The 23,281-nt window shown below is 40.4% G+C and overlaps 4 protein-coding genes across 5 annotated transcripts; all 4 read right to left on the bottom strand.

Annotated features, from left to right (window-relative positions):
• Positions 1-9,093: 9,093 nt before the first annotated feature.
• On the bottom strand, positions 9,094-9,840 carry LOC146615859 (gamma-crystallin M3-like). 2 transcript variants are annotated; one of them, XM_085374824.1, is made up of 3 exons: positions 9,811-9,840; positions 9,455-9,718; positions 9,094-9,366 (listed from the first exon to the last, which is right to left on the bottom strand). In XM_085374824.1, exons 1-3 carry the CDS (start codon positions 9,814-9,816, stop codon positions 9,094-9,096), a joined length of 543 nt encoding a protein of 180 aa, XP_085230950.1. In that variant the 5' UTR covers positions 9,817-9,840. The 2 variants fall into 2 exon arrangements, with proteins under 2 accessions (XP_085230950.1, XP_085230949.1); XM_085374823.1 differs by having other exon boundaries at positions 9,455-9,697; positions 9,819-9,827.
• Positions 9,841-14,057: 4,217 nt separating this feature from the next.
• LOC146615858 (gamma-crystallin M3-like) lies at positions 14,058-14,784 on the bottom strand. Its single transcript, XM_085374821.1, has 3 exons — positions 14,776-14,784; positions 14,429-14,671; positions 14,058-14,333 (listed from the first exon to the last, which is right to left on the bottom strand). The coding sequence occupies exons 1-3, from the start codon at positions 14,782-14,784 to the stop codon at positions 14,058-14,060; spliced, it is 528 nt and encodes a 175-aa protein (XP_085230947.1).
• A 3,152-nt stretch (positions 14,785-17,936) lies between these two features.
• Positions 17,937-18,644, bottom strand: LOC146615857 (gamma-crystallin M3-like). Its single transcript, XM_085374426.1, has 3 exons — positions 18,636-18,644; positions 18,308-18,550; positions 17,937-18,212 (listed from the first exon to the last, which is right to left on the bottom strand). Exons 1-3 carry the CDS (start codon positions 18,642-18,644, stop codon positions 17,937-17,939), a joined length of 528 nt encoding a protein of 175 aa, XP_085230552.1.
• Positions 18,645-21,262: 2,618 nt separating this feature from the next.
• LOC146615856 (gamma-crystallin M3-like) lies at positions 21,263-22,126 on the bottom strand. The gene is made up of 3 exons (XM_085374425.1): positions 22,118-22,126; positions 21,784-22,032; positions 21,263-21,544 (listed from the first exon to the last, which is right to left on the bottom strand). Exons 1-3 carry the CDS (start codon positions 22,124-22,126, stop codon positions 21,263-21,265), a joined length of 540 nt encoding a protein of 179 aa, XP_085230551.1.
• Positions 22,127-23,281: the final 1,155 nt, after the last annotated feature.

Genomic DNA, 23,281 nt, shown 5'->3' with positions numbered 1-23,281 from the left:
TTCAACTTTACAGAAAATATGGACCATTGCAAAATTCTTGTTGTGTTTGGCACTCCTCCAGCCAGGTTCTCCTCACTTACAAGGGCAACTTGACAGCCAGTGATTTATAATATCATACTTGCATTCTGCAGGGGAGAGACAGGGAGACAAGCAGGCACAGGGGCTGTCATGAAGCAGATGCATGGCAAGCAGGATGACGACCCAAATGCAGGACTCGGGAGACAAATTGCAAACTCAAAAACAACTTTGAAGTTTAAGTCTTTAAAAGACATAAAAATATAAAACAATGGTAGAGCTGAATCCAGGAATTCAATAACTAGTAATCTAGGAGGAATCATGGAACATGGGAGCACACAACCAAGAGGGATGACATGACAAAGGAAAAGGGGGGACTAAGAGAATATATGCACAAGATAATGAGGCTAGGGGCGTAATAATAAGTCTAAACAATAATCTAAGAAGCAAATAGAACATTAGAATTATAAGCAGAAATTCAAAGGTCCACAAAGGACAACTTCTACATATAAAACCCAGGACCATGACTCTGGCTAGACAAGGACAGGGACAGAAGTGAATCTCCCTTAGGGGTGGTGAATGCATGTTCAGCAGCTGTGTCCCAAGTGAGAAGAGCTTTCACTGAGGTGAGTCTTCTGAATGGGCCTGCAATCCTGCTACAGTCACAAATGAGTCTGGGGCAGAGCTTAGTGAATTGTTAATCAGGTTAATTGGATTTTCCCCCCCCAGTCTTGTATAAGGCTAGAGTCAGTGTCACTACTGGTAGCAAGATGAGATACCTGGACCCTACCGAAGTTGCAAAGGTGACAAAGGAGCACACAGAACTGAACGGCACCATCTCCTGGAGGAAAAGTAGGTTGTAAAGACATTAACTGACAGCAAGTACTCCATCAGTGACTTTTCATTTTGACCAGTTGATATCAGAGCAGTTTTAACATATAATAGCCAAGAACCAGAGGATTACCAGGATTCTTGATGATCTTGAAACCGAATTTGTGATGATTTCAAGACAGAATGAGATGAATATTTACTGTTTTGCACTAATGTCAACTAATGTCAACTTATTCGAATTCATAATCCTCTGAAGGGCTTTCTCTTCTGCCACCAAACCATGTAGCGATGATAACGCACTCTGGAGGAAGCAGCATTTAAAAGACTACAGCAGCTTCTTATGCAGGTTGTTTTTCACATAATCAGTGATTCTCTCATAGATCACCTGCTGCTCAAGATGAGATGCATGGGTCCATCTTCTGTAAACCTCTCTACTCTATAGATATACTCCTATGGATGAGGTGGGACTTCATAATGACAGTGGTAAGTGACATGGGACAGTTTTTAAAACTGCTTTTTGGACTTCCTTCATCATTTGGTGTGTTATTTAAATCCTAAATTGTTTATTGTTTCACTTGATTTTTATGTTCTTGCATATTATCTTGAGCCTTTAATTTATTGATCTGATTAGCTGTCATCGAGTGTTCATCTGTGTTCCAAGTGTATCAGTGTTCCCTTAGCTACTTCCTGTTTTAATTTGTTGAGTCCTTATCTCTTATGCTTTTAGTTTTACTTACCTCATCTCATTGTCTTTGATTAGTTTTAACTGTTTCTTATCACCCAGGTGTTTCCGCTCTCTGAGTTGCTCTTGTTGTCTGTACATATAGCTTATGTTTCCCCCTTTAATATTTATTATTGTGGTATTTTTACACTGGAAACATTTCGTTTTTAGGTTGATGAACTTTGTATTTTTGGGCCATTCACTGCCTTAAAAACAATGGTAAACAGACTGGTTGTTATTTAGCATTTTCTCAAAATGCTTCATAGAAACCTAAATGAGGCAGTTTTCTATTTGAGTGTCTTATCCAGTGTTTTTCCTCTGATTGCAAATTTGATGTGTAGATGAAATTTTGGAAGGATGGCTTTTAAGGAGTCTGTCTAGTCTGTTACATTTTTATGATCTAGAACGTAACAGGTAAAATGTCACAGGGCCAAGTGGTCAGTACCAAAACTGGACTTAGGTGCAGAAACCCAGAACAGAGACAGCAGGTGGTTTTACAATATATTTATTGGTTAACCTTGGACTTGAAAGCTTGGCAAGGACAAAAATAGTGAAACGCAGAATTTGATGTGGCGTGGCCTGGGTAATGTGGCTACGGGGACGTGCATCTAGTGAGGGGAAATGGGCCTGAGATGTAGACTGGAATAGGGCAGTAAGCATTCACACTGAGGGAGAGAGAGGACAGAGTTAGGGAAGTAGCTGAGTGGAGCTCTGAAATTGGTAAGTATATTATGTAACTATTCTTACTTACAGGAGGAGAAAAAGAGTGATGAGGAGGGTGACGTGAATCCGGGGTGAGCTGAGTATTGTGAAAAGGCTGACCTGAGATCCGGAGGTTCCTGATAGAGTGTGGTGGCAGGAGGGCAGGCAGGTGAAGCACAGAGTGATTTCCAAAATGGTGGCTTGGTATCCTGAGTCTGAGAGCAGAACTTGAGCCAGAGGTTTGAGACAAGGTGAATCCAGGAACTGTGCCACAAGAAAGTATAGTTAACAAGGTAAATCACAAAGAGAGCTTGAAACATGAGAGCCAGCTACAAACATGGATTGATGACAAACAGGCGGTGAATGGACGTCAGCTTGAGGCTTAAATTAATCTGGCTTGATTGCCTGCAATCAGCTGCAGGTGTGAGGAACTGGAGGAGGAGGTGGCCCTGCCCAGGGGCGGATCCCAGGTAGGCTCACGAGCCTGATGGAAAACTCCAGCCACATACCCCAGACCATGACATAAAAGACAACAACAGGGTGTAGGAACCACAAGGAAGACCACAAAATAAATTTATTTGTGTACTGTAAAGTCAACTTCACTTTTTGCATATAGTATGCAATGCAGTGGTGTGTGGTGACTAAAAGGCAAGCAGACAAAAATTGTCTGCTTGTTCTATAAGCCGTACGTTTGTAGTGACCCTCCTGTGAAGACCACGTATCTCTGAAAACAACAGTTGTTTGTGAGCTCAGAAATACAAGCCTACACATTTAAAATAAATAAATAAAACACAGTCTTGGTCAAGTTACTTGAAAAAAGTAATCAGTAACTAATTACTGATTACTTCCCCCCCAAAGTAATCCTGTTACTTTACTGATTACTTATTTTCAAAAGTAATTAGTTACTTAGTTACTTTTTAAAAACATGATTTACAACCTGAATAAAGCGATGGATCTTTCAGCCCAATTCTATTTTTTCTGCATAATAAATCATATATATAAATATAAATATAAATATAAATAAATATATATAAATCATATATATCCAATCATATAAATGTAATCAAATGAAAAAGTCTCTTTTTGAAACTAGTTTTATTAGTTTTAATCTTTTAACTTTATGCATGAAGCAAACATTAAATTATATGCAACACTCTCTGACTGGAAGAAATCTGTTGAACATTTAAACCTATTTTCTGCATATACCAGTGTATAAAATAAAATAGTTTTTTGTGTTTACACTCACTCTCTCAAATAGATGCAAGTGAAACACAGCAGAAAATAAATCAAATCAAAGACTCAGCGGTCCTGTTGCTCTGTTTTCACCTGTACAGCAGGAGTGGGGCAGGTGGAGGTTTGCCTTGGTGAAGGTGTGTCGTAGCGGTCAGTGGAAGGATCTGGCAGTTTCACATTCCCGTGGCAGCGTATCGGTGCTTGCTTGGAAGTTTAGGTGTTTTTTCGCTGTAAAAAGAAGTTTTCTTCCAATGCAGTGAGCAGCGGACGTTAATGTTTTTGTCACTTTTTACGGAATCAAACTCAAAGTAAGGTCAGTACTGCCCGCACTCGTTATATTATCCATTCTTGATCTGCACACAGCTGTTGCCACGAACATTGCACTCGCTTACATCATTGTCATGAGACACTGTCGCAAAAAAATCGCAGTAATGCAGCGTGAAAGTAACAGTAATCTAATTACCTTTTTTTGCAATAGTAATCCCTTACTTTACTCGTTACTTGAAAAACGTAATCAGATTACAGTAACGCGTTACTGCCCATCTCTGATAAAACAAAAGAAAAAAACAGCTGAATTAAAAGGCTTGAGCAGTGTTTCACATGGTTAATGATTCCCAATTCCCAGTGTAGCAAGACGAGAATCAGCATGCACAGGAGCTGATGAAGAACAAGATTTGCTTTTCTCTTTCATTTTCACAGCGCTCCTTTCATCGGGAGCATCTCTGGACCCAGCTCAACTCCCCTCTCCACCAGGTCCAAGCAGGCTACTAAACAGGGAAGACAAGACTAGACAAATACCATGAGGCGTGACGAAGAGACTCCCCTTCCGCTGCCCTCTGAACCCACTTCTCCATCCCTCCCCTGCAGCGGTGAGCCACCAACCACACCCCACCATTCACCCCCACTGCCTGTCTGAGGCAGGAGACATCCAACCATCTGTGCAGCGACGAGTGCTCAGATCTCTTTATTGGACAAAAACAACAGCTCCATAAATGGACGGTCCACCTCAACATGACAAGACTCAGCTGTACATCCACATCTAATGGATAAGGGGCTGCTAATGTTCACATTCTGGACAGAGAAGACAGACGGTTTGAAAGCGAGTGAAAGAGTATGTTCACTGTGAACAGCCATCTTTCAACAGAGAGGTGGCTTAAAACACCAACTGTCTGCCACCTACAATGACATTTTGAGATCCCTTCCCAGGCGCCTCAACCCCCGCTAACATCTTGCATCAGGTGAACTAATGCATCAGCCGCCTGTTTCAATTGTTCCTGCTTTTTCTCCATACTTTAACCTTTTCTTACTTTTTTGTTTTTCCTCATCTTTTATTATTATTTAGAGTGTTAGTTTGCTTATATAGTTTTCTCTCAAACATGTGGATTGTGAGAGTTTTTATTGCTCTTTTTGCAACTGAACTGTTACTTTATTTCAGGAATGGGACAGTGGTGCAGCAGCAACACACCACACGCAGTATTTACTTCAGAGATCAGCTAATTGCTCAGATCCTGGTGGCTTGTGAGCCAGACCCACGGACATACCGGCTGAAATCTGGAGGAAAACACACCTTGGATGCAGAGGTGAAGGTCAGACGAATCATTTCTCACTCACTATTTATAACTCCACAGTTTTCCCTTCACCTCAGGTTAAGAGCCTTGGTGTCATCCTAGACAGTTCACTATCCTATAAATCTCACATCAGTAGTCTCACCCTTTCTGCCTATTTACATCTGCGCAACATTAACAGATTATGTTCTTCTCTTTCCACCCAGTTTGCATCCATTCTTGTTTATAGTCTCGTTACCTCCCACATTGACTATTGTACTTCTCTCTTGCATGGTCTTCCCCAAAAATCCCTCCATAAGCTTCAACTGGTTCAAAACTCTGCTGCCCGCATTATTACCAGAACCACCTCCTACCTTCACATCACCCCTGTTCTCCAGGAACGTCACCGGCTCTCTGTGTCACAATCCTGGGTCATTTGACCCAGCGTTTTGAGTTTTCTTGTGTTTTGTCATTTTGTATTATGGTTTGAGTCCACCTTGTTAGTCAAAAGTGTATGCAGGCTGTTTAGTTTTGTTTACTGGATTTCTCCTCGTGTCTTTGCCCCCTGTGTCTCCTTCGGTGTGTTTGTGTTTTGTACTTAGGTATGTTCTTGTGCCCTGTTTTCCCCTCCTTGTGTTTCACTCCGTCATGTTTATCTATGTTTCCCCAGCCCGTCATGTATGCACTCTCTCTCCCTTGTGTTCCCTTGCTCCCTCTGGTCTGCCGCTCTTCCATTCCCGTTTCCTGTTTCATTGTGGATGTCTCATGTTTCTGCATTCGGTGTAGTTCCCCTGTGGTGTCTTGTTAATTCGTATCAGCTGCGTTCCCTCTGTGTTCTCATTTCCTCGTTATCCTTCTGTGTATTTATGTCAGCATCTCCCTCATCCATGGCTGTGTATTTCCTTCTGTGTCTCTCCATGTGTTTAGTTTATATTTTCCCAGTTTAGTTTTGTACCGTTTTCCCCTTGTGTCAGCAATAAAGCTGCCTTTTGAGTTCACTTTCTCATCTCTGTGTAGTCTGCGATTGGGTCCTTTCCTGCCTCCACACAGCCGCATCATGACACCCTGATAATATACAAGCTTCTTCTGCTCACCTTCAAGGCCCTTCATAACCTTGCTCCTCCTTAACTTTCTAACCTGTTAAGCACGACCTCTTCTGCCTGCTCACTTCGACCTTTTCTTCTATCCAACTTGTTGTGTCTTCTTTCTGTCTCAGCCTCAGCTCTGAACTCTCTACCCCCAGATATAAGAAACACTGGTTCTCTCCCCCAGTTTAAATCTCAACTCCAAACCCATCTGTTCTGCATATTCACTGTAAACCTGTTGTTTGTTTATTTTATCTTGTCCTTTTTTGCTTTTATTGTTCTTCATTTTATCATTGTTGTATGTGTTTTATTCTATTGTTAAGTGTCCTTGGGTGTCTTGAAAGGAGCTTTTAATTAAAATGTATTATTATTATTATTATTAATATTATTATTATTATTATTATTATTAGTAGTAGTAGTAGTAGTAGTATTGTTATTAAGAGGAGGAGGGAGACGTTGAGACGGACATTGAACTGTGTGCCGTTGGAATCAGGCCATATTATTTGCCCAGGGAATTTACCCATGTAAATTTACCCAGCCACACCAAACTCTCCGTCTCTCTCCACATTGCACCACAGCCTCCTGTGAAATTCTTGACACCCCTCCCCCACCTATCACTCCAGCAACCAGCTTAGATTTGAGACTAATGAGAAGACTCCACTCAGGTTGAGTCCCTGTGTCCTCAAGGCATGTGCCCCCTACCTTTGTGGAGTCTTTCATAAACTTCTCACGACTCATGATGAGTCTTCGTCTTCAGAGGGTCCCCGTGCTGTGGAAGATGTCAGGCCTCGTTCCTGTATCAAAACACCATGTCCTGGTGGCCCCCAGTATCGCAGACCCGTGGCACAGACTTCCCATGTCCTTAGGACCCTAGAAAGACTCATCCTTGACCAACTCCAACGTCAGACCACATCTGGAACCCCTTCAATTTTCTTACCGCAGCCTCAGAGCTGAGGACGCCATAATCTACCTTCTCAATCATATCCAAACCTATCTGGACTAGCCCGTCAGCACTGTGAGGGTCATGTTTCTCAACTTGTCCAGTGCATTCAACTCCATCAGTCCGACTGTCCTGGGTGATAAGTGACAGCGATGTAGGTGGATTCTTCTCTTGTGTCCTTAATTGTTGATTACCTGGCAGAACGACTTCAACATTGTGTGCCTTACAAGGTGATCAGCAACACAGGAGCTTCACATGGGACTGTCCTCTCCTCTTTCCTGTTCACACTCTACACTACAGACTTCAGCCACTGCACAGATACCTGACATCTTCTTCTGCCAAGTTTTCTGATGATGCTGTGGTGTTTGGATGCATCACTAAGGGTGAGGAGACTGATCAAAGTCTGTGGTGGACTCCTGGTGTGAGCAGACTCATCTGCAGCTCAATGTGACAAAGACCAAAGCATTGATTGTGGGTTTCAGGAGGACCAGGAAATCTGTGACCCCTGTTTCTATCCAAGGGGTTGATGTGGTCATTGTGGAAGACTATAAATACCTCAGTCCACACAGAGATAATAAACTGGACTGGGTTAAAAACACCACTGCCTGGGCATCCCTGGGCAGCAGTGGGAACAGCTGCAGGGTACACTCTTCTGGGGGCCAACGACACGCATCCACCATTCACTGGAAGACCTCAAGGAAAGCTTGGAGGAGCGGTGATGATGCTGGCGAAGAGCAAGACCAAGTGAGAAGATTCTCCAAGACTTTGGTCTGGGCCTTGGCCCGGTCCAGCTCTTGCAGGTGCACCTCTGCCTGCTCCAACTTTGCACAATTTGGTCAGTGAACATTTTATTTACACAGTGTTTTTTGAGCAACAGTGACACTGGGATGCTTTTCAGTTCCCTCTCTCAAGCTCAGCTGCTGGCCCATGCGCTCTATCTGCTCTCTGTTCCCTCCTCTGTCCTCCAGGTCTTGGCAGCTACTAATATAGGAGAAACATGATGAAAATCTGAGTTACAGCTGCCCTTCAACCTCCACTAACACTGCCCCCTGAACCTGCTACTCCACTCTCCTGGTTTTGGTTTTGAACCACATATCAGAACCAGTGACTAGGTGCCAGTTTGAAGAGTTTTACATTCTACTTTCTCCTTGTGAAAGTTGGCTACTATGAGTGACATGCTTTTGCCTGTAGAAACCCTCATTTCCGAAATAACAGCAGTAAGGCAGAATTCTAACATAGTAGAAATCCTATCAAGAGTGAAGCTGCTTCATATGTGTACAGCAGAATTTATGGTTCAGGTGGAGTGAAAATTAGTGTTATAAAGAATGAATGGGGTCCTTTGCAGCTACTGTCTTGTCCCTTGCAGAAATCGATTTATCCATATTTTTGGAATTCTCCATGTACCGTAGATGATGAAATATTGAAAGTTTTGCTTTTAACATTCATTCCGAACGTATTCTACAATGTGTAGATGCAGTTTTAGCAGACATTTTTACTTTTGAGAAACTCTGTCTCTATAAGTTGCTCCATTTATGCCCATGGTCGTGTTACCGACCTGTTGCCAATTAACATTACTGGTTGCAAAAATGTTCCTCCAGTTATTTGTATTTTAGTATCACTTATTTGAATTGAATTTAAAAAGAGCCAAAGGTTTTCTGAAAATTATTAATTTTCTCAATTTATTGTATTCTACAGTACTGTGAATATATTATGGCCTTCTCTTATATATAAATAACTGTTTTCTGTTTTTATCTGCATTTTGCACAGGACGCCAAGTTTTTCAGAAACGTGGTTGTGATTTCTTTTATGCAACACCTAATTAAGTTGAGCCCATCTGTTATACCTGGTTGTCCATCCAGTTGTGTCAGTGCTGATGCCAAAGATGTAGTTATTCTGTACTAAAATCATCGGATGGCTTTAGTGACATGATACAAGAATGGTAAAATTAATAATAATCAATGTAACACACAAACATTTAGTCAAAAGTTTTATTTATTTGTTCATTCTATATATATATTTTTTTTACATGTCCATGATGCGCCTCATGCTCATGAACCTCATCCCGCTCATTCCCATGTCCCTGAAGCTCCTGTACTCTCCGGGCCTCAGGTACATCATCCTGCCTCTGTAGTGGGGCTGCTCGTACATCAGCCAGTGGCCATCCATCACGTTGCAGGACATGCAGTCGGACATGCGGTAGCGGTCCATGATGCTGTCGCAGTCGTCCATCAGCTCGTACATCTGACCACCGAAGTTCTCCCTCTCATAGATCCTCATCCTGAACTGGCCTCTGTGCTGTAGGGGAAACAGTTCACAACAAAGAATCAGAAAACCCTTCTAGAATATCTGGAGGAAAATGATATCCACAGCACAGCTTTCCTACCATGGGGATCATACGGCAAGACCTGATGCAGTCCCTCATGCCCATCATGCTCATGTAGTCAGCGTACTCGCCCCTCCTCATGAAATACTGGTTTCCCATGAAGTTGGGGCGGTCATAGACCATGAAGCAGCCGCTCTCCACCCTGCAGGAGTGACACCTGCTCAGGTAGTTGGACATGTCAGAGCAGTCGCTCATGCACTCATAGGAGCGACCCTGGAAGTTCCTGTCCTCGTAGAAGATGATCTGAAAAACAGGGATACATTGGTTTGGAGTTAGATTCAGCAGACACACGTCAACAACCACGCTCAAAATAATACAAAATTCAGCCAATGATGACAGCAGTTAATGAGGTGAATACGCATACCCTGCCCATGGTCCCAGTTAGTTGCTTCACAGTGTGTTACTACTTCGTGAAACTGTGTGAGTGGTACACTGATGATGGTCCTGTTTTAACTGTTACTTTTATACCTGGCTGAACCCAAAGAATCTCTGGCTCCCATTGTGTAAAGCCCTGACTCATCAACATGGTATAGAGGCCTATAGAGTGCAGGACATTTGTTACATGTCCATGTGACTGGATCCCCTAGAAGACTTTAGAATGGATTTTTCCATAGGGAACTCAATACAATGAGCATTTTTTGGAGTTACAATACAGTGAAACAGACAATAGTCCCTTTTTTAGCCTTTCAAACCACACTGTATGGCCCTGTCATTTGTAAGTGGCTAATTTATAGAAATGAGTATCCTTTCGTGAGACCATGATAGTCTCACGAAAGGATACATTTTCAGTACTAAACATTGATGTCATTAACGAAAGCCCTTTATCTGCCTTAACCTAAAGGATTTCTTTAACGTTTAAGCTGAGAACATGTTTTTCTATGGATTTGAGAAAGAAAAAGCTATTTATTTCAGTCTACGCTTTACCCTTTTAGTGTTTCATAATATATGGTGGTTAATAGATTGTTACAAATTGTGTCTCTACTACTTATAGCTATTAAAAAACACAGAGAGAAATCAAAATCAAAACTATAAACCAAAACTTCAAAGCAAACTGCCTCTTAGGAGTTTATGGTTTGAATAAGGCAGGTGTAAATATAACAAATCAATTACATTTTATTTCAAAGTAGCATCAATACATTATAAGGTCCTGTGTATTGGAATTAAATATTTAGATTTTCATCGGAATCTTCAATGGATTTGTGTTAAGTTTCTGTGTTAACAGAAAACTAAAAATCAATCACGTATATTTGCCAAAGGGCCAGACTCGGCTCACTTGTCATTATGTATCTAATAATAGTGAATTTGTTAGTGTTACATGACATCATTCTGTCATTCAAGCAACACTAGATGAGGGGACTAATTCATTGTGAGGGTAGTATTATACAAGTTTAGTTCTTTAAAAAAGTTGCTATTGATACCTGATACCTGCATAAAACAATTTGATTCATTAAGATAAGATAAAAAATACTATTTTTAAATCCCAACTCAAAGTTGGATAAGATATTGAGTAAGTTTGGAAACTGTTTACAGCATCCGAAACAAAGTTAATTTAGCTCAAAAACAAATAAATACATATAATATCACTAAAAATGATTACAGCCACATCTTTTGAGTTAAGAAATCACTTAAATAGAACCTGTGTCTCAAACTGAAGTAGGCTAATAGATCTCACAAAGGAACACATGCCACAATCTAAAGAATCAGACAAAGTCAGTCACACCTGTCAGTGTGGAAAGAGTTACAAAGCCACTCAGGACCTTCTTGCAGCTTTTACATTTACTTGGATTATCTTTGTTTAATATTAAAATTAGTTTCATCATCTGAAACATTTCAATATGACAAATATGTAAAAAAAAAAAAAAAAAAGTAGAAATCAGGAGGGTGCAACTTTTTCACTGCACTGTAGTTGAGACTGAGGCTACGTCCACACGTACACGGGTACTTTTGAAAACGCAGATTTTTCTGTGCGTTTGCGTCTTTCGTCCACACATAAACTGCATTTTCGATCACTGAAAATGGAGATTTTTTAAAAACTCCTGCCAGGGTGGAGATTTTCGAAAACTCAGTTTTTGCGTTTATGTGTGGACGAGGAAAACAGAGATTTACTCACACAACGTCAAAGGTGTGTGCCGTTTTTGACGTGAGATACATTTCTACAATGGCAGATGTAGACAAAATACTGTTGCTGTTAATCTGTCTATCTGCAGTTTATACACGCTTACATATACACACATGCAGTTACTGTCCCACCATTTAGAAAGACAGAGGCATCAGAGGCATTCTCCATTCAACACAGACGCTCTCACAACCTACATCCTGACTCTGATGTCGGTTTGGAATAAATTTAATTTTTTTAAAATTAAAATTTATGCATGCTGTATGCATTTTGTTCATTCCTAAATTGTGAGTCTACACCAGCCAAAATACTGTTTTGGTTGAAATGAAGGCACTTGAAAAGTAACACAAAATTAGCTACCTTTCCCGAAAAACACAAAAACTTTCCAGAAGTACTGCAGGTTTGCATAAAACCCTGTTTACTCTTTCCCTCCCAGGCTTCTAGACTTCTGTTTGGCCAACATTTCCGACACAGCTAGGATTTGGCATGTTCTTGACAACGTTTGACAGCGTTTTTCGCGTTTACATGTGGACGGAGATATTTTTCAAAACTGCACGTGTGGACGGAATAATATATATATATTAAAAAAAAAACGAAAATGGAAAATCTGTTTTCAAAAATACCTGTGTACGTGTGGACGTAGCATGAAGTAAATGCAGTACATTATATAGTAAATGAGAGCAGCCAGTGCATTTATTTGAAGTCTAAAATCACACATGGATATAGTAAACCCATAAGATTGTGCTGTCTATAGTACTGTATAAGAAGAAATACAAAGTTAAAGTTAAAGTTGCCATGTAAATATGTCAATAGTATTTTTCACATTGGGGGTTATTTCAGAAACTCAAGTTTTGATTCGTTTAACAGTTTAGTTTGACAGGGTACCTGCCCAATTCCTACTGGCAGTGGTTACAAATGAATGTTTTAAAGTACTTGTCAGCAAGTGAGATGGCAACAAGAAAGGCCATTACATTGTAAAAGTACATTTTTAATTCAATGCATTTCTATTTATATAGCGCCAAATCACAGCAACAGTTGCCTCAAGGTGCTCTATGCTGTAACATAAGACCATACAATAATACAAAGAAAACCGAAAAAACCTCAACAATCATGTAACCCTCGGTGAGCTAGCACTTTGGTCAAAGTGGAAAGGAAAAACACCATTTAAACAGGAGGAAAACTCCAGCAGAACCAGGCTCAGAGAGGGACGGCCATCTGTCGCGACGTTTGGGGTGAGGGAGGAAGGCTGGATAGAGACACACTGTGAAGTATGTGTAGCTATAATTAACATTAAATATGAATTCTAAAACTGAATATGTTGCACCCCCTCACCGCCCATCATGAAAAACTGTTTACCCCACAGCATCCCCCACTTGAAACTGCTGTTTTTCATTTATCAGTAGCAACTGACGCTATGACCATACCTGTGATTGGTGCTAGAGGACATTTTGAATCAACACTTTGTGGTGACAATCAGTTTCTGCCAGCTACTAAGAAGCTCCACAGCTCCACGACACTGTTCTGATTTTTGGCTGAAGCGTGTCCTCAGGGGGAAATAAACAAGCTGGTAATGTGATATAGGAGATGCCACCAATGCCAACTTCCTATGCAGTAAGGTTAAGTAATGCAGTCATATGTAAAGTGAACCATATAACCAGCAGGATCAATGTAAATGCTAAGGGGTGTTCAATGTTGGTAAAACAAAAATGAGCAACCTTCAGCTTCTAAAGACTTTGCCTAATTCAAAAATCCAAACTGTCAACACAAAAATAAAATATTCCATGCTCTACAACCTTGAAAGTAGAGAACTAATTGAGAATCTTATTTGGGACATCTTGCACAGTGTTTGTCTTGATGATTTTTTTCACAATAACATAAATTCTACCTCCTGCGATGACATGACAATATTGGAACTGTTAGTGGACAAAATCACTTTTTCATACTTTTTGAACATAGTTATGTACCCCTGGAGTATCTAGAGATATACCAAAAGAGCATCCATTTTTTACTTGTATTGCTTTCTCCAGTGTTCAGAAAGCACATCTCTGATTAAGTTGTCCAGATTTTCAGCCAGCTCTGATGCCAAAAACCATTACTGAGATCTGCTGTGTGTAGTGTGTGCTAACCTAATCCTAGCTCCATTTATGTTACCTGTATACATCTGATTTTTGCATCGCTCTTATTTCTGCCACACAAAATGTATTTCATTAAAACCAAAAGATATTCTTATTTACTTGATGTACTTTATTTTCTATTTTTATGCAATACCCAAATGCATAATAAACCATTGTGTATGTGGTGTTATATGTTGGTAAAGCAAAAGTATTCTTATGAATTTGTTTCTGAGGATGTGATGCTGTAATGTAATGGATTACTTCTTAATGACTGTGATACTAAAATGTTACTTCTCTGAGTTAGAAATGAAATGAAATGTCAAGACACAAGAATTTAGAAATTTATATCATTTATTGAAGTCAAAATGTAAAATTAGCACATGTCCATGATGCGCCTCATGCTCATGAACCTCATTCCGCTCATTCCCATGTCCCTGAAGCTCCTGTACTCTCCGGGCCTCAGGTACATCATCCTGCCTCTGTAGTGGGCTTGCTCGTACATCAGCCAGTGGCCATCCATCACGTGGCACGACTGGCAGTCAGACATGCGGTAACGGTCCATGATGCTGTCGCAGTCGTCCATCAGCTCGTACATCTGACCACCGAAGTTCTCCCTCTCATAGATCTTCATCCTGAACTGGCCTCTGTACTGTTTTATAGACACAAGACAAAATAAAATTAAGCATGAAACTTATGTTAATTCCAAAAAGGTCTTATATGGAAGTACCACCACTTTACACCTACCATGGGGATCATACGGCAAGACCTGATACCACCGCTCATGCCCATCATGCTCATGTAGTCAGCGTACTCGCCCCTCCTCATGAAATACTGGTTTCCCATGAAGTTGGGGCGGTCATAGACCATGAAGCAGCCGCTCTCCACCCTGCAGGAGTGACACCTGCTCAGGTAGGAGGACATGTCGGGACAGTCGCTCATGCACTCATAGGAGCGACCCTGGAAGTTCCTGTCCTCGTAGAAGATGATCTGAAAAAAGTACAATGGGTTTAAAGGACATTTTTACAATCATGCTCTCCAAGATAACTTAAGTATAGGCTAATTAATGTTGATTTAACAATTTAGTTTCCTACTTTGCCCATGTTGACTGCGGTGATTCAGGTCTCTTAGAGAACTGTTTTTGAACTGATGCACTGGCTGTCTGAACAAGTTGTATTTATACCTGGCCAGAGACAAAGACAGTTTGCCTGTCCATTGTTCAAAGCCCTGACACAGCAAGCTGTTATAGAAGCCTATACAGTTTTTAGTTGCTTACCCATATACCAACAAGGTCATAACCTCTTAACAGAATTTTCCTTTCACAAGAGCAGAGGTTGTTTTTTTTTTTTTAAATAAAAATAGCTTAGAACGTTATTTATATAGATGTGAATGACTTTTGAAAAGTATAGATTTTCTGCAAGCTGTATAGTACAATAGTGAGTTTATATGAACAAGCCAGATAGCAGTTATCAAGCCAGATAAATAGATAGTAGTTTGTGGATTTGTTTTCATCAGGTATGTAAAAGTGAGCCCCTCAAGGCTAATAATACGAACTTTTGCCAAACTCCTGAGTATGAGTTAAAGAGGGAAAAAGAAATAGTATACTTGGTGATTTGTTATAACTGAGTTTGAATTTGTGATTTTCAATGCTATGGCAGGTATTTGTATATTTAATTTGTTTTCAAGTGGTGGTATTTACAAAAAAAGAGAGTTGTTTGTTTGTTATTTCTGTCACGGACCCGGCTCTGGGGACTCAGGGTCCGTGGGCAGTGGGGACTATGACTGTTGTTGTTATTGTTATTATTATTATTATTATTATTATTATCATTATTATTATTATTATTATTATTATTATTATTATTATTATTTGGTGTGTTGTCTGCACTGCCCCTGTGCACATCTGTATGTAGGCAGGTGTGTGTGTGTGTTGCCTTTCTTCTGTGGCCAAGTTACAGGCACCTTCAGCCCTGGGGGTGTGGCCTAACTTGAGGGCTGGCCACACCCGAAGTCCTTGCCGCACACCTGCTCCTCATCTGGGCTTGTCGGGGGAGCTATTTAGATGAGCGATGGAGCTTCCACCGACGCTGGATTATTACGTTTGACTACACGTCAGTCTTCAAGCACAGTCAAGTGTGAGTGTATCCCTGCTGGGATAAGTGTGTAACGGCTGCCTCTATTGTTTTCCCCTCAGGAATAGTGTGGGACGAGAAAGAGCAGTGAGCACGGGGAGTGCAAGGGACACTGGGGCAGAGAGGGACTTTTGGGAAGAAGACACTACACGGGAGTCTGGGAAACTGGGGATTTATTGTTGTTTACTTCACCACCTTGTAAATAAACACTGTTGCACTGAAGAGTCCGGCGTTTGGGTCCTATTTCCCCATCTCCCCACAGTCTGCCAGCCAGACCGTGACAATTTCATGAACAGAATAAATGATTTCAGCAGATTCATATTGTGCAGATGAATGTATATGTTCTTTAGTCTTCATCTTTTGACATTTTCCATTGCTATGAAGTTTTAAAAATAGGAATTGGGCCGTGAGATCATTAGGTATTTAGTCTTTTTTTTTTTTTACTTTCATTGTCTTTCTTTTGAATAATTTTGATAATAATTTCTGATCATAAACTATTTTCATAAAAAAGATCAAACACCTTGAAAAAACACCACTTTAGAAAAGGAAATAACTGTAGTCATTGCACTTCTACAAGCTTTACTTCCTCTTTTCACACAGACATGTTCCCTCTGTTGAAGTAGTTTTAAAGTGTTTGCAGTACATTTCTAAAAGGCAGTTGTGGAGGAAAGGTTTGTTCTTGCTCATTAAGGAGTTCTTTGATTGGACTGTCATCTGGGGAGTTTGGATGTCAAAACAAAGCCTTGGAATCTCTGTTGTGTGTCACAAGTCACTTCAGAGCTAAGTTCAGGCAGACGCTCAGTGTCAAAGTAAGATCCACAGGAATGCAATGCTCTAAACTTTTCTGGAAAAGCAAAGGATTGTAACAGAATGATCAATACTCATTAATCACCTCGCCTCATTAGTGGTTTTAATATTGTGGCTGAGAACCTTTTCTCTCCAAGTTTTTTAAAACTGAGTTGAACAAAGTTACTGTGGCATCTTCTACTCTTCCCACTAGCCTGTAGAGAGACCGGGTCAACCACCTGCTGTTTTTCTCAAGATCGCCTACCTCACCAGTTTTCAAATATTTTTATCAAAACTGATTTAAGTGCAAATGATCTGAAATCATTTAGGATTGTAGGGGAACTGGATTTAGAGGCAGCACAGTGGTTCCGTGGTTAGCATCACTGACTCACAGTAAGAAGGTCCTGGGTTTGAATCCTTAGATGGCTGGGGTTTACATGTTCTTACTATACTGAGACAGACAGCCACATGTTCTTACATCTGCATCCATGGCCAACTGAGAATCACCATTAACCTAATGCATATGGACTGTAAGAGGAAACTGGGGTATCTAGAAGAAACACATGCAGGGACAGTAAGAAAAAAAGATAAACTCCACCTGGAATTCCACAACCATCAAATATGGTCAGCTGGTAAAATTTATTTGAAACCTACTCTTCCAGTTTCTCCATATGAGCCACTGACTTTTCGTTGGTGCCTTGCTTTTATCGGTCAGTTCTCAAACGTCATCTCTGTTGTGGTCATGTTACTTATTCAGGCATTCTAATTGGCTCTCGAGCAGTCTGTCAAAACCAATCAGGGTAAAGATTTGGTGAAATATATTCACCTGAATACTCAGATAGTTGAAGAAAAACACTACACAATTATGTTCCTTATATCTTTGTACTGTTATTGCCTTTCAGATTAATTTCTCCTTTTGCAAATCAGAACATCACTACTGCTGACATTGTGCTTTTCAGCTGGCAGAATGGAACTACATCCATAAACTATATCACTTTGATGCTCCAAAACAATGACTACTACTAATAAATACTGATAATTTGTTGACCCTGAACCCAAAATGAAGCAAATCTCTTCATATATATGGATGCATATCCATATATCGCTGTCTACCACAGCTGACTTCTACAAATCAAATAGAAACAGGTGGTAATTCAGTCTTTTGGAGATGCCATTCAAAAGAAGAATGAAAACATGTTTTTTACTCGGTGGTTTCCACTGATACTCAATGCATTTGAATTCAGTATGAATGATCTTAAAAAGGTTCACAGTGATGAAAGTAAATGTCATGACACAAGAATTTAGAAATTTATATCATTTATTGAAGTCAAAATGTAAAATTAGCACATGTCCATGATGCGCCTCATGCTCATGAACCTCATCCCGCTCATTCCCATCTCCCTGAAGCTCCTGTACTCTCCGGGCCTCATGTACATCATCCTGCCTCTGTAGTGGGGCTGCTCGTACATCAGCCAGTGGCCATCCATCACGTTGCAGGACATGCAGTCGGACATGCGGTAACGGTCCATGATGCTGTCGCAGTCGTCCATCAGCTCGTACATCTGACCACCGAAGTTCTCCCTCTCATAGATCCTCATCCTGAACTGGCCTCTGTGCTGTTTTATAGACACAAGACAAAATAAAATTAAGCATGAAACTTATGTTAATTCCAAAAAGGTCTTATATGGAAGTACCACCACTTTACACCTACCATGGGGATCGTACGGCAAGACCTGATACCACCACTCATGCCCATCATACTCATGTAGTCAGCGTACTCGCCCCTCCTCATGAAATACTGGTTTCCCATGTAGTTGGGGCGGTCGTAGACCATGAAGCAGCCGTTCTCCACCCTGCAGGAGTGACACCTGCTCAGGTAGGAGGACATGTCAGAGCAGTCGCTCATGCACTCATAGGAGCGGCCCTGGAAGTTCCTGTCCTCGTAGAAGATGATCTGAAAGAACAACAAAGCTCGTTAGAATAGGAATCCACAGATTGTTTTTTTTAATGAATAAACATCTTTCCCATGCTTTACATACTCTGCCCATGGTCACGGTCTTCTGGTGGTTCCTCAGGACTGAGCTGTGGCTTCTGTGTATTCCTGTCAGTGGTAGCTGTTACTTTTATACCTGCAGCGTGGGAACATAGGATGTGTGGCGTCTATTGTGCAAACCCCTGACCCAGCAACACAGCATAGAAGCCTACTGAGCAGTCAGGGAACTAAAGGGTTATTTTGTGACGCCACACTAGTGGAAATGCATGTAGTGTATACATGTGGTATTGTTGCTACACATAAAGAAAATAAATAGAAGCTTCCAACTGTAGTATGACAACCATTTCTGTCTTCAGTGTAAAGGACATTTCATTTACTAACAGATGTTTTTGAAGTCATTATATGTTTATGTAAAAATATAAAACACTATAAATATAAACATGAACACTGTAGAGATCATTTCCTTTTTTGAGGTATGAAAACACACAAAAACTGATTTATTGTCCAGTTAAGTAGAGCATTAGATGCGGATCAGAAAACAGAAAAAAATAAGTTGTCAGGGAGATATGGTGGAGAGCCTGTGCAATATGTAAAGGTAGAAAGTTTTAGTGTTTTCTTCTCTTTTGTTTTTAGAAATTTGTTCAGCTACAAGTGAGCAACATGATAAGATTTAAAAACATGAATAACTGAAACATTTCATGTAATCAATTTCCTCTGAACTAATAATTTAAATAAACTGAGCATTTTTTGGCTGCTCGTGAGGAGTGCAAGTTGTGGGAATACTAATATGTGAACAAGTTAAAATGATGAAGTTAGAAAACAGCATCCAGCACTAAGTCTGTCAGGATACCATTTAATAAGATTCACTGCAGAGTTGCTGTTTATTTGGTTCAAATGAACAGACAACATGAGATCAGGTTGGTATAGACATTTATCACAGTGGGCAATTTGACCAGTTTTAATAGGAAAAGCATCACCAAATTATTTATATCTGCAATGGTTGTGCTCCATAAAAAGATAACTTCACTTATGTCTTCAGACTTTCTACTTGTTATGGATTGTATACGGATCAGAAAACAGAAAAAAATAAGTTGTCAGGGAGATATGGTGGAGAGCCTGTGCAATATGGATATTATGGACTATAATGGGATTGTTTAATCCCATTATAGTGGGATTAAACAATCCCACTATAATGTTTTTGTTACATTTCCACCAGAAAAACATTGCCATATTCAGTCAGCATTACCTCGAGAATGTAAAGGCCAAAATGAGCAACCTTCAGCTTATAAAGACTTTGCCTGCTTCAAAAATCCAAACTGTCAACACAAAAATTAAATATTCCACGCTCTACAACAGGGGTCTCAAACTCGCGGCCCGGGGGCCACTTGCGGCCTACATCACCCCTACGTGAAGAAATATAATGCAATTTGACCCTTGAAGTTAATTTTTTTGTTGGGGAGGATTTGTTTGTTGTTGAGTCCAATGTTAAAATAAGTTCTTTAAAAAGCACAAAGTGATTTAATAAGGCAATATGAGCAGAGAGCACAAACATGTTGAGGGATTGACTTTGTTAGTTATTTGTAAAGAAAAGTTTTCACTTATGTCTGCACTGTCATTTTGTTAAATACAAACAGTTATAGTTATTATATTCATTTGGTAGTTCATGAAAGGCTTCAATTAGTTAAGAGTGAGAAAAAACATTTACATTTTCATAAATATTTGTTTGTTTGTTTTATTGTACAACCTTAACACTAAAGTGGCCCTCACATGAGATGACAGTGCCACAGCTCATTGAAGTTTGGGACCCATGCTCTTTCAGCCAGCTCTGATGCGAAAGACCATTACTGAGTAGCCCTTTTAAATTCTTGTCAAACAGCTGTGTTCCAACATTGTCATGACCTTGCTAGCTTACATAAAAGTAAAGTGTTCTCTTGTGGCTCTAAATCTTCCTTCCTTCAGGATCCAGAACAAACAAGATGCGGAAGCTTCTTTTAGTTTATATGCAGTGTCCTCACCACAGCTGTAAAATCTCCATCTTTAGGACACGCAGGGCAAGTAGAGCTATCATTACCCTTCACTTTCATTATTGATGGCCATTATGAGAATTGTAACAAGTAGAAAGTCTGAAGACATAATGACATATCAAGACCAATAGGCTGGGATTGAGTATAAGTTACTGGGTGCGCTGTGTGTAGTGTGTGCTAACCATTTATGTTACCTGTATACATCTGATTTATGCATCGCTGTTATTTCTGCCACACAAAATGTATTTCAATAAAACCAAAAGATGTTCTTATGTACACACTTTCTGTTTCTGTTTTCACAGAGCAGAACAGGAAATTAAAACTGACTGAAAAGCAGCCCTATGCTAACCAGGAGTGCACCATGCATTAACATAAATAAAAGACAACTGTTGTTCTGTAATGTCGGCTTTATTTACATTTAAGTAATTTATTTTTCAGTGGCATGTGCTTCATATGACACCACACATTTCATAAGTAGACGAATTAAGTGACACTGTGGATAAACTATCAACAGTAAGAGCAGCCAGTTGCTGATAATTCATGCACTTTTCTCTCAGGTTTGTGAGTTTGCCAGGGAAGTCGACCCAAATGATGAACTGAAACAGATATGAACTGTTTATTAACAGTTTATTTATTTTGTCTGTCTTGCCTAACAGGATTCCATGATACGTCTGATGGATCCAATCCTCATGTCCGTGGGACCCATTCCCATCTCCCTGAAGCTCCTGTACTCTCCAGGTCTCAGGTACATCATCCTGCCTCTATAATGAGGCTGCTCGTACATCAGCCAGTGGCCATCCATCACGTTGGCAGACTGGCAGTCAGACATGCGGTAGCGGTCCATGATGTTCTCGCAGTCGTCCATCAGCTCGTGCATCTGACCACCGAAGTTATCCCTCTCATAGATCTTCATCCTGAAAGGCCCTCTGTGCTGTGAAAGGACAGATCATTACTTTATCAGCAATATTAGAGTTGTTGTTTAACACATATAGCTGCAGAAAATAGAAGTAGATAGAAGTAAAGCACAAAATGATTAAGAAGCTTACAAGTTTGTGCACAGCACATGCAAGCAAAAAATATTCTCAGTGCCTGATAGATGCTTTTATTTTGAAACATGTGGGGTACCCCATAGTTTCTGTGTATTTCTATATATTTTCAGGTCTTACATACCATGGGAATCATGCGGCAGGAACGGATGCAGTCGCTCATGCTCATTCCCATCAGCCGCTGGTTGTCAGGGTACTCTCCCCTTCTCACCAGCATCTGGTGACCCATGTAGTTGGAACGTTCGTACACCATGAAGCAGCCGCTCTCCACCCTACAGGAGTTGCAGCGGCTCAGGTAGGAGGTGAGCTCAGCACAGTCACTGCTGGTCTCATAGGAGCGACCCTGAAAATTCCTGTCCTCATAGAAGATGATCTGAAAATAAAACAGTTTAATGTATGATTTAATCAAGTGTTTATTGGTCTCAATTACAGCAACAGTTTGTAAATTTCTCTCTTACTCTGCCCATTTTGGTCGTCAATTCTGTCCCTGATTCCACTCGTACTTGGCCCAGCCAAGCTCTCTGTCACTTTTATACCCATCATGATGGCTAAATGATCTATGGAGCCATTGTTTTGAATATCTTACTCAGCAGGATACCATACAGGGCTATAATGTTTGTTAAATCGCTCTGTAAATGGTTATTATTCCAGACTGTATGCATCTGGTGCAGTGCCAACCTCTGTGGCTCTCATATGGGGTACAGGTGGGTGACAGTGAACAGATGTATCAGCTGGGACTCTTTGTACTGTCAGTGATTGCTGTGTGTTGAAAAGCACTCTGTTACTCTTATGTGAATGCATATCAGAGCTGAGCAACTGATCAAATGTACAAATGCTTCAACTTTAGATTTAAACACAGTTACATTTGTGAAGAAAAGACTGTAGTTTTTACATCACAGCATTTACATCTCCGCAAACACATTTACTAGTTACCAATACTGACTGGTGATCACGGTCTACCACTGCATCATGTACATCAGCGGTCCCCAAACCCCAGGCCAAGTCCGTGAGTCGTTTGGTACCGGGCTGCGAGAGTTGAGGCTTGGGTGTGAAATTGATGGTTTTCGGGGTTTTTAATCAGTTTTTATCATTATTTGTTTTTATCATTTTTATCCCTGGGTCTTTTCCCGTGTGTTATGAATAAATCGTCTTTTTTTTTGGTACCAGTACTGCTTTTATTTTGTTGTATTTATCTGCGACACCTTAAAGGCCTGTCTGTGAAAATATTGTCAGACATAAACCGGTCCGTAGCAAAAAAAAGGTTAGGGACCTCTGATGTACATCATCCTCAGCATTGTATGTATCTATATCCAGTGTTGGGGAGTAACGGAATACATGTACCGCCGTTACGTGTTTAAAATACAAAATATGAGTAACTGTATTCCGTTACAGTTACCGTTTAAAAAGGTGGTATTCAGAATAAAGTTACTTTGTTGAAATAAATGGATTACACTACGGTACTTTCCTGTTTCATTTTGTCGCGGGTCAGGACTGTTTGGGTTTTGTTTGACAGCTACGTTCTGTTGTTCCAGGCGGCAGCGTTACGGTTGCCATGGTTACATGGTGACGCTCTCTCTCTCTCTGCGACTGTGTGTTTCCTGGGTGAGAGAGCGCCTTTTCGT

This window comes from Diplotaxodon limnothrissa, linkage group LG16, assembly GCF_057381915.1.
Source record: "Diplotaxodon limnothrissa isolate DT_005_m linkage group LG16, D_limnothrissa_male_GT1.1, whole genome shotgun sequence".
Taxonomy (NCBI): Eukaryota; Metazoa; Chordata; class Actinopteri; order Cichliformes; family Cichlidae; genus Diplotaxodon; species Diplotaxodon limnothrissa.
This window is presented reverse-complemented; position numbering and strand designations above follow the sequence as displayed.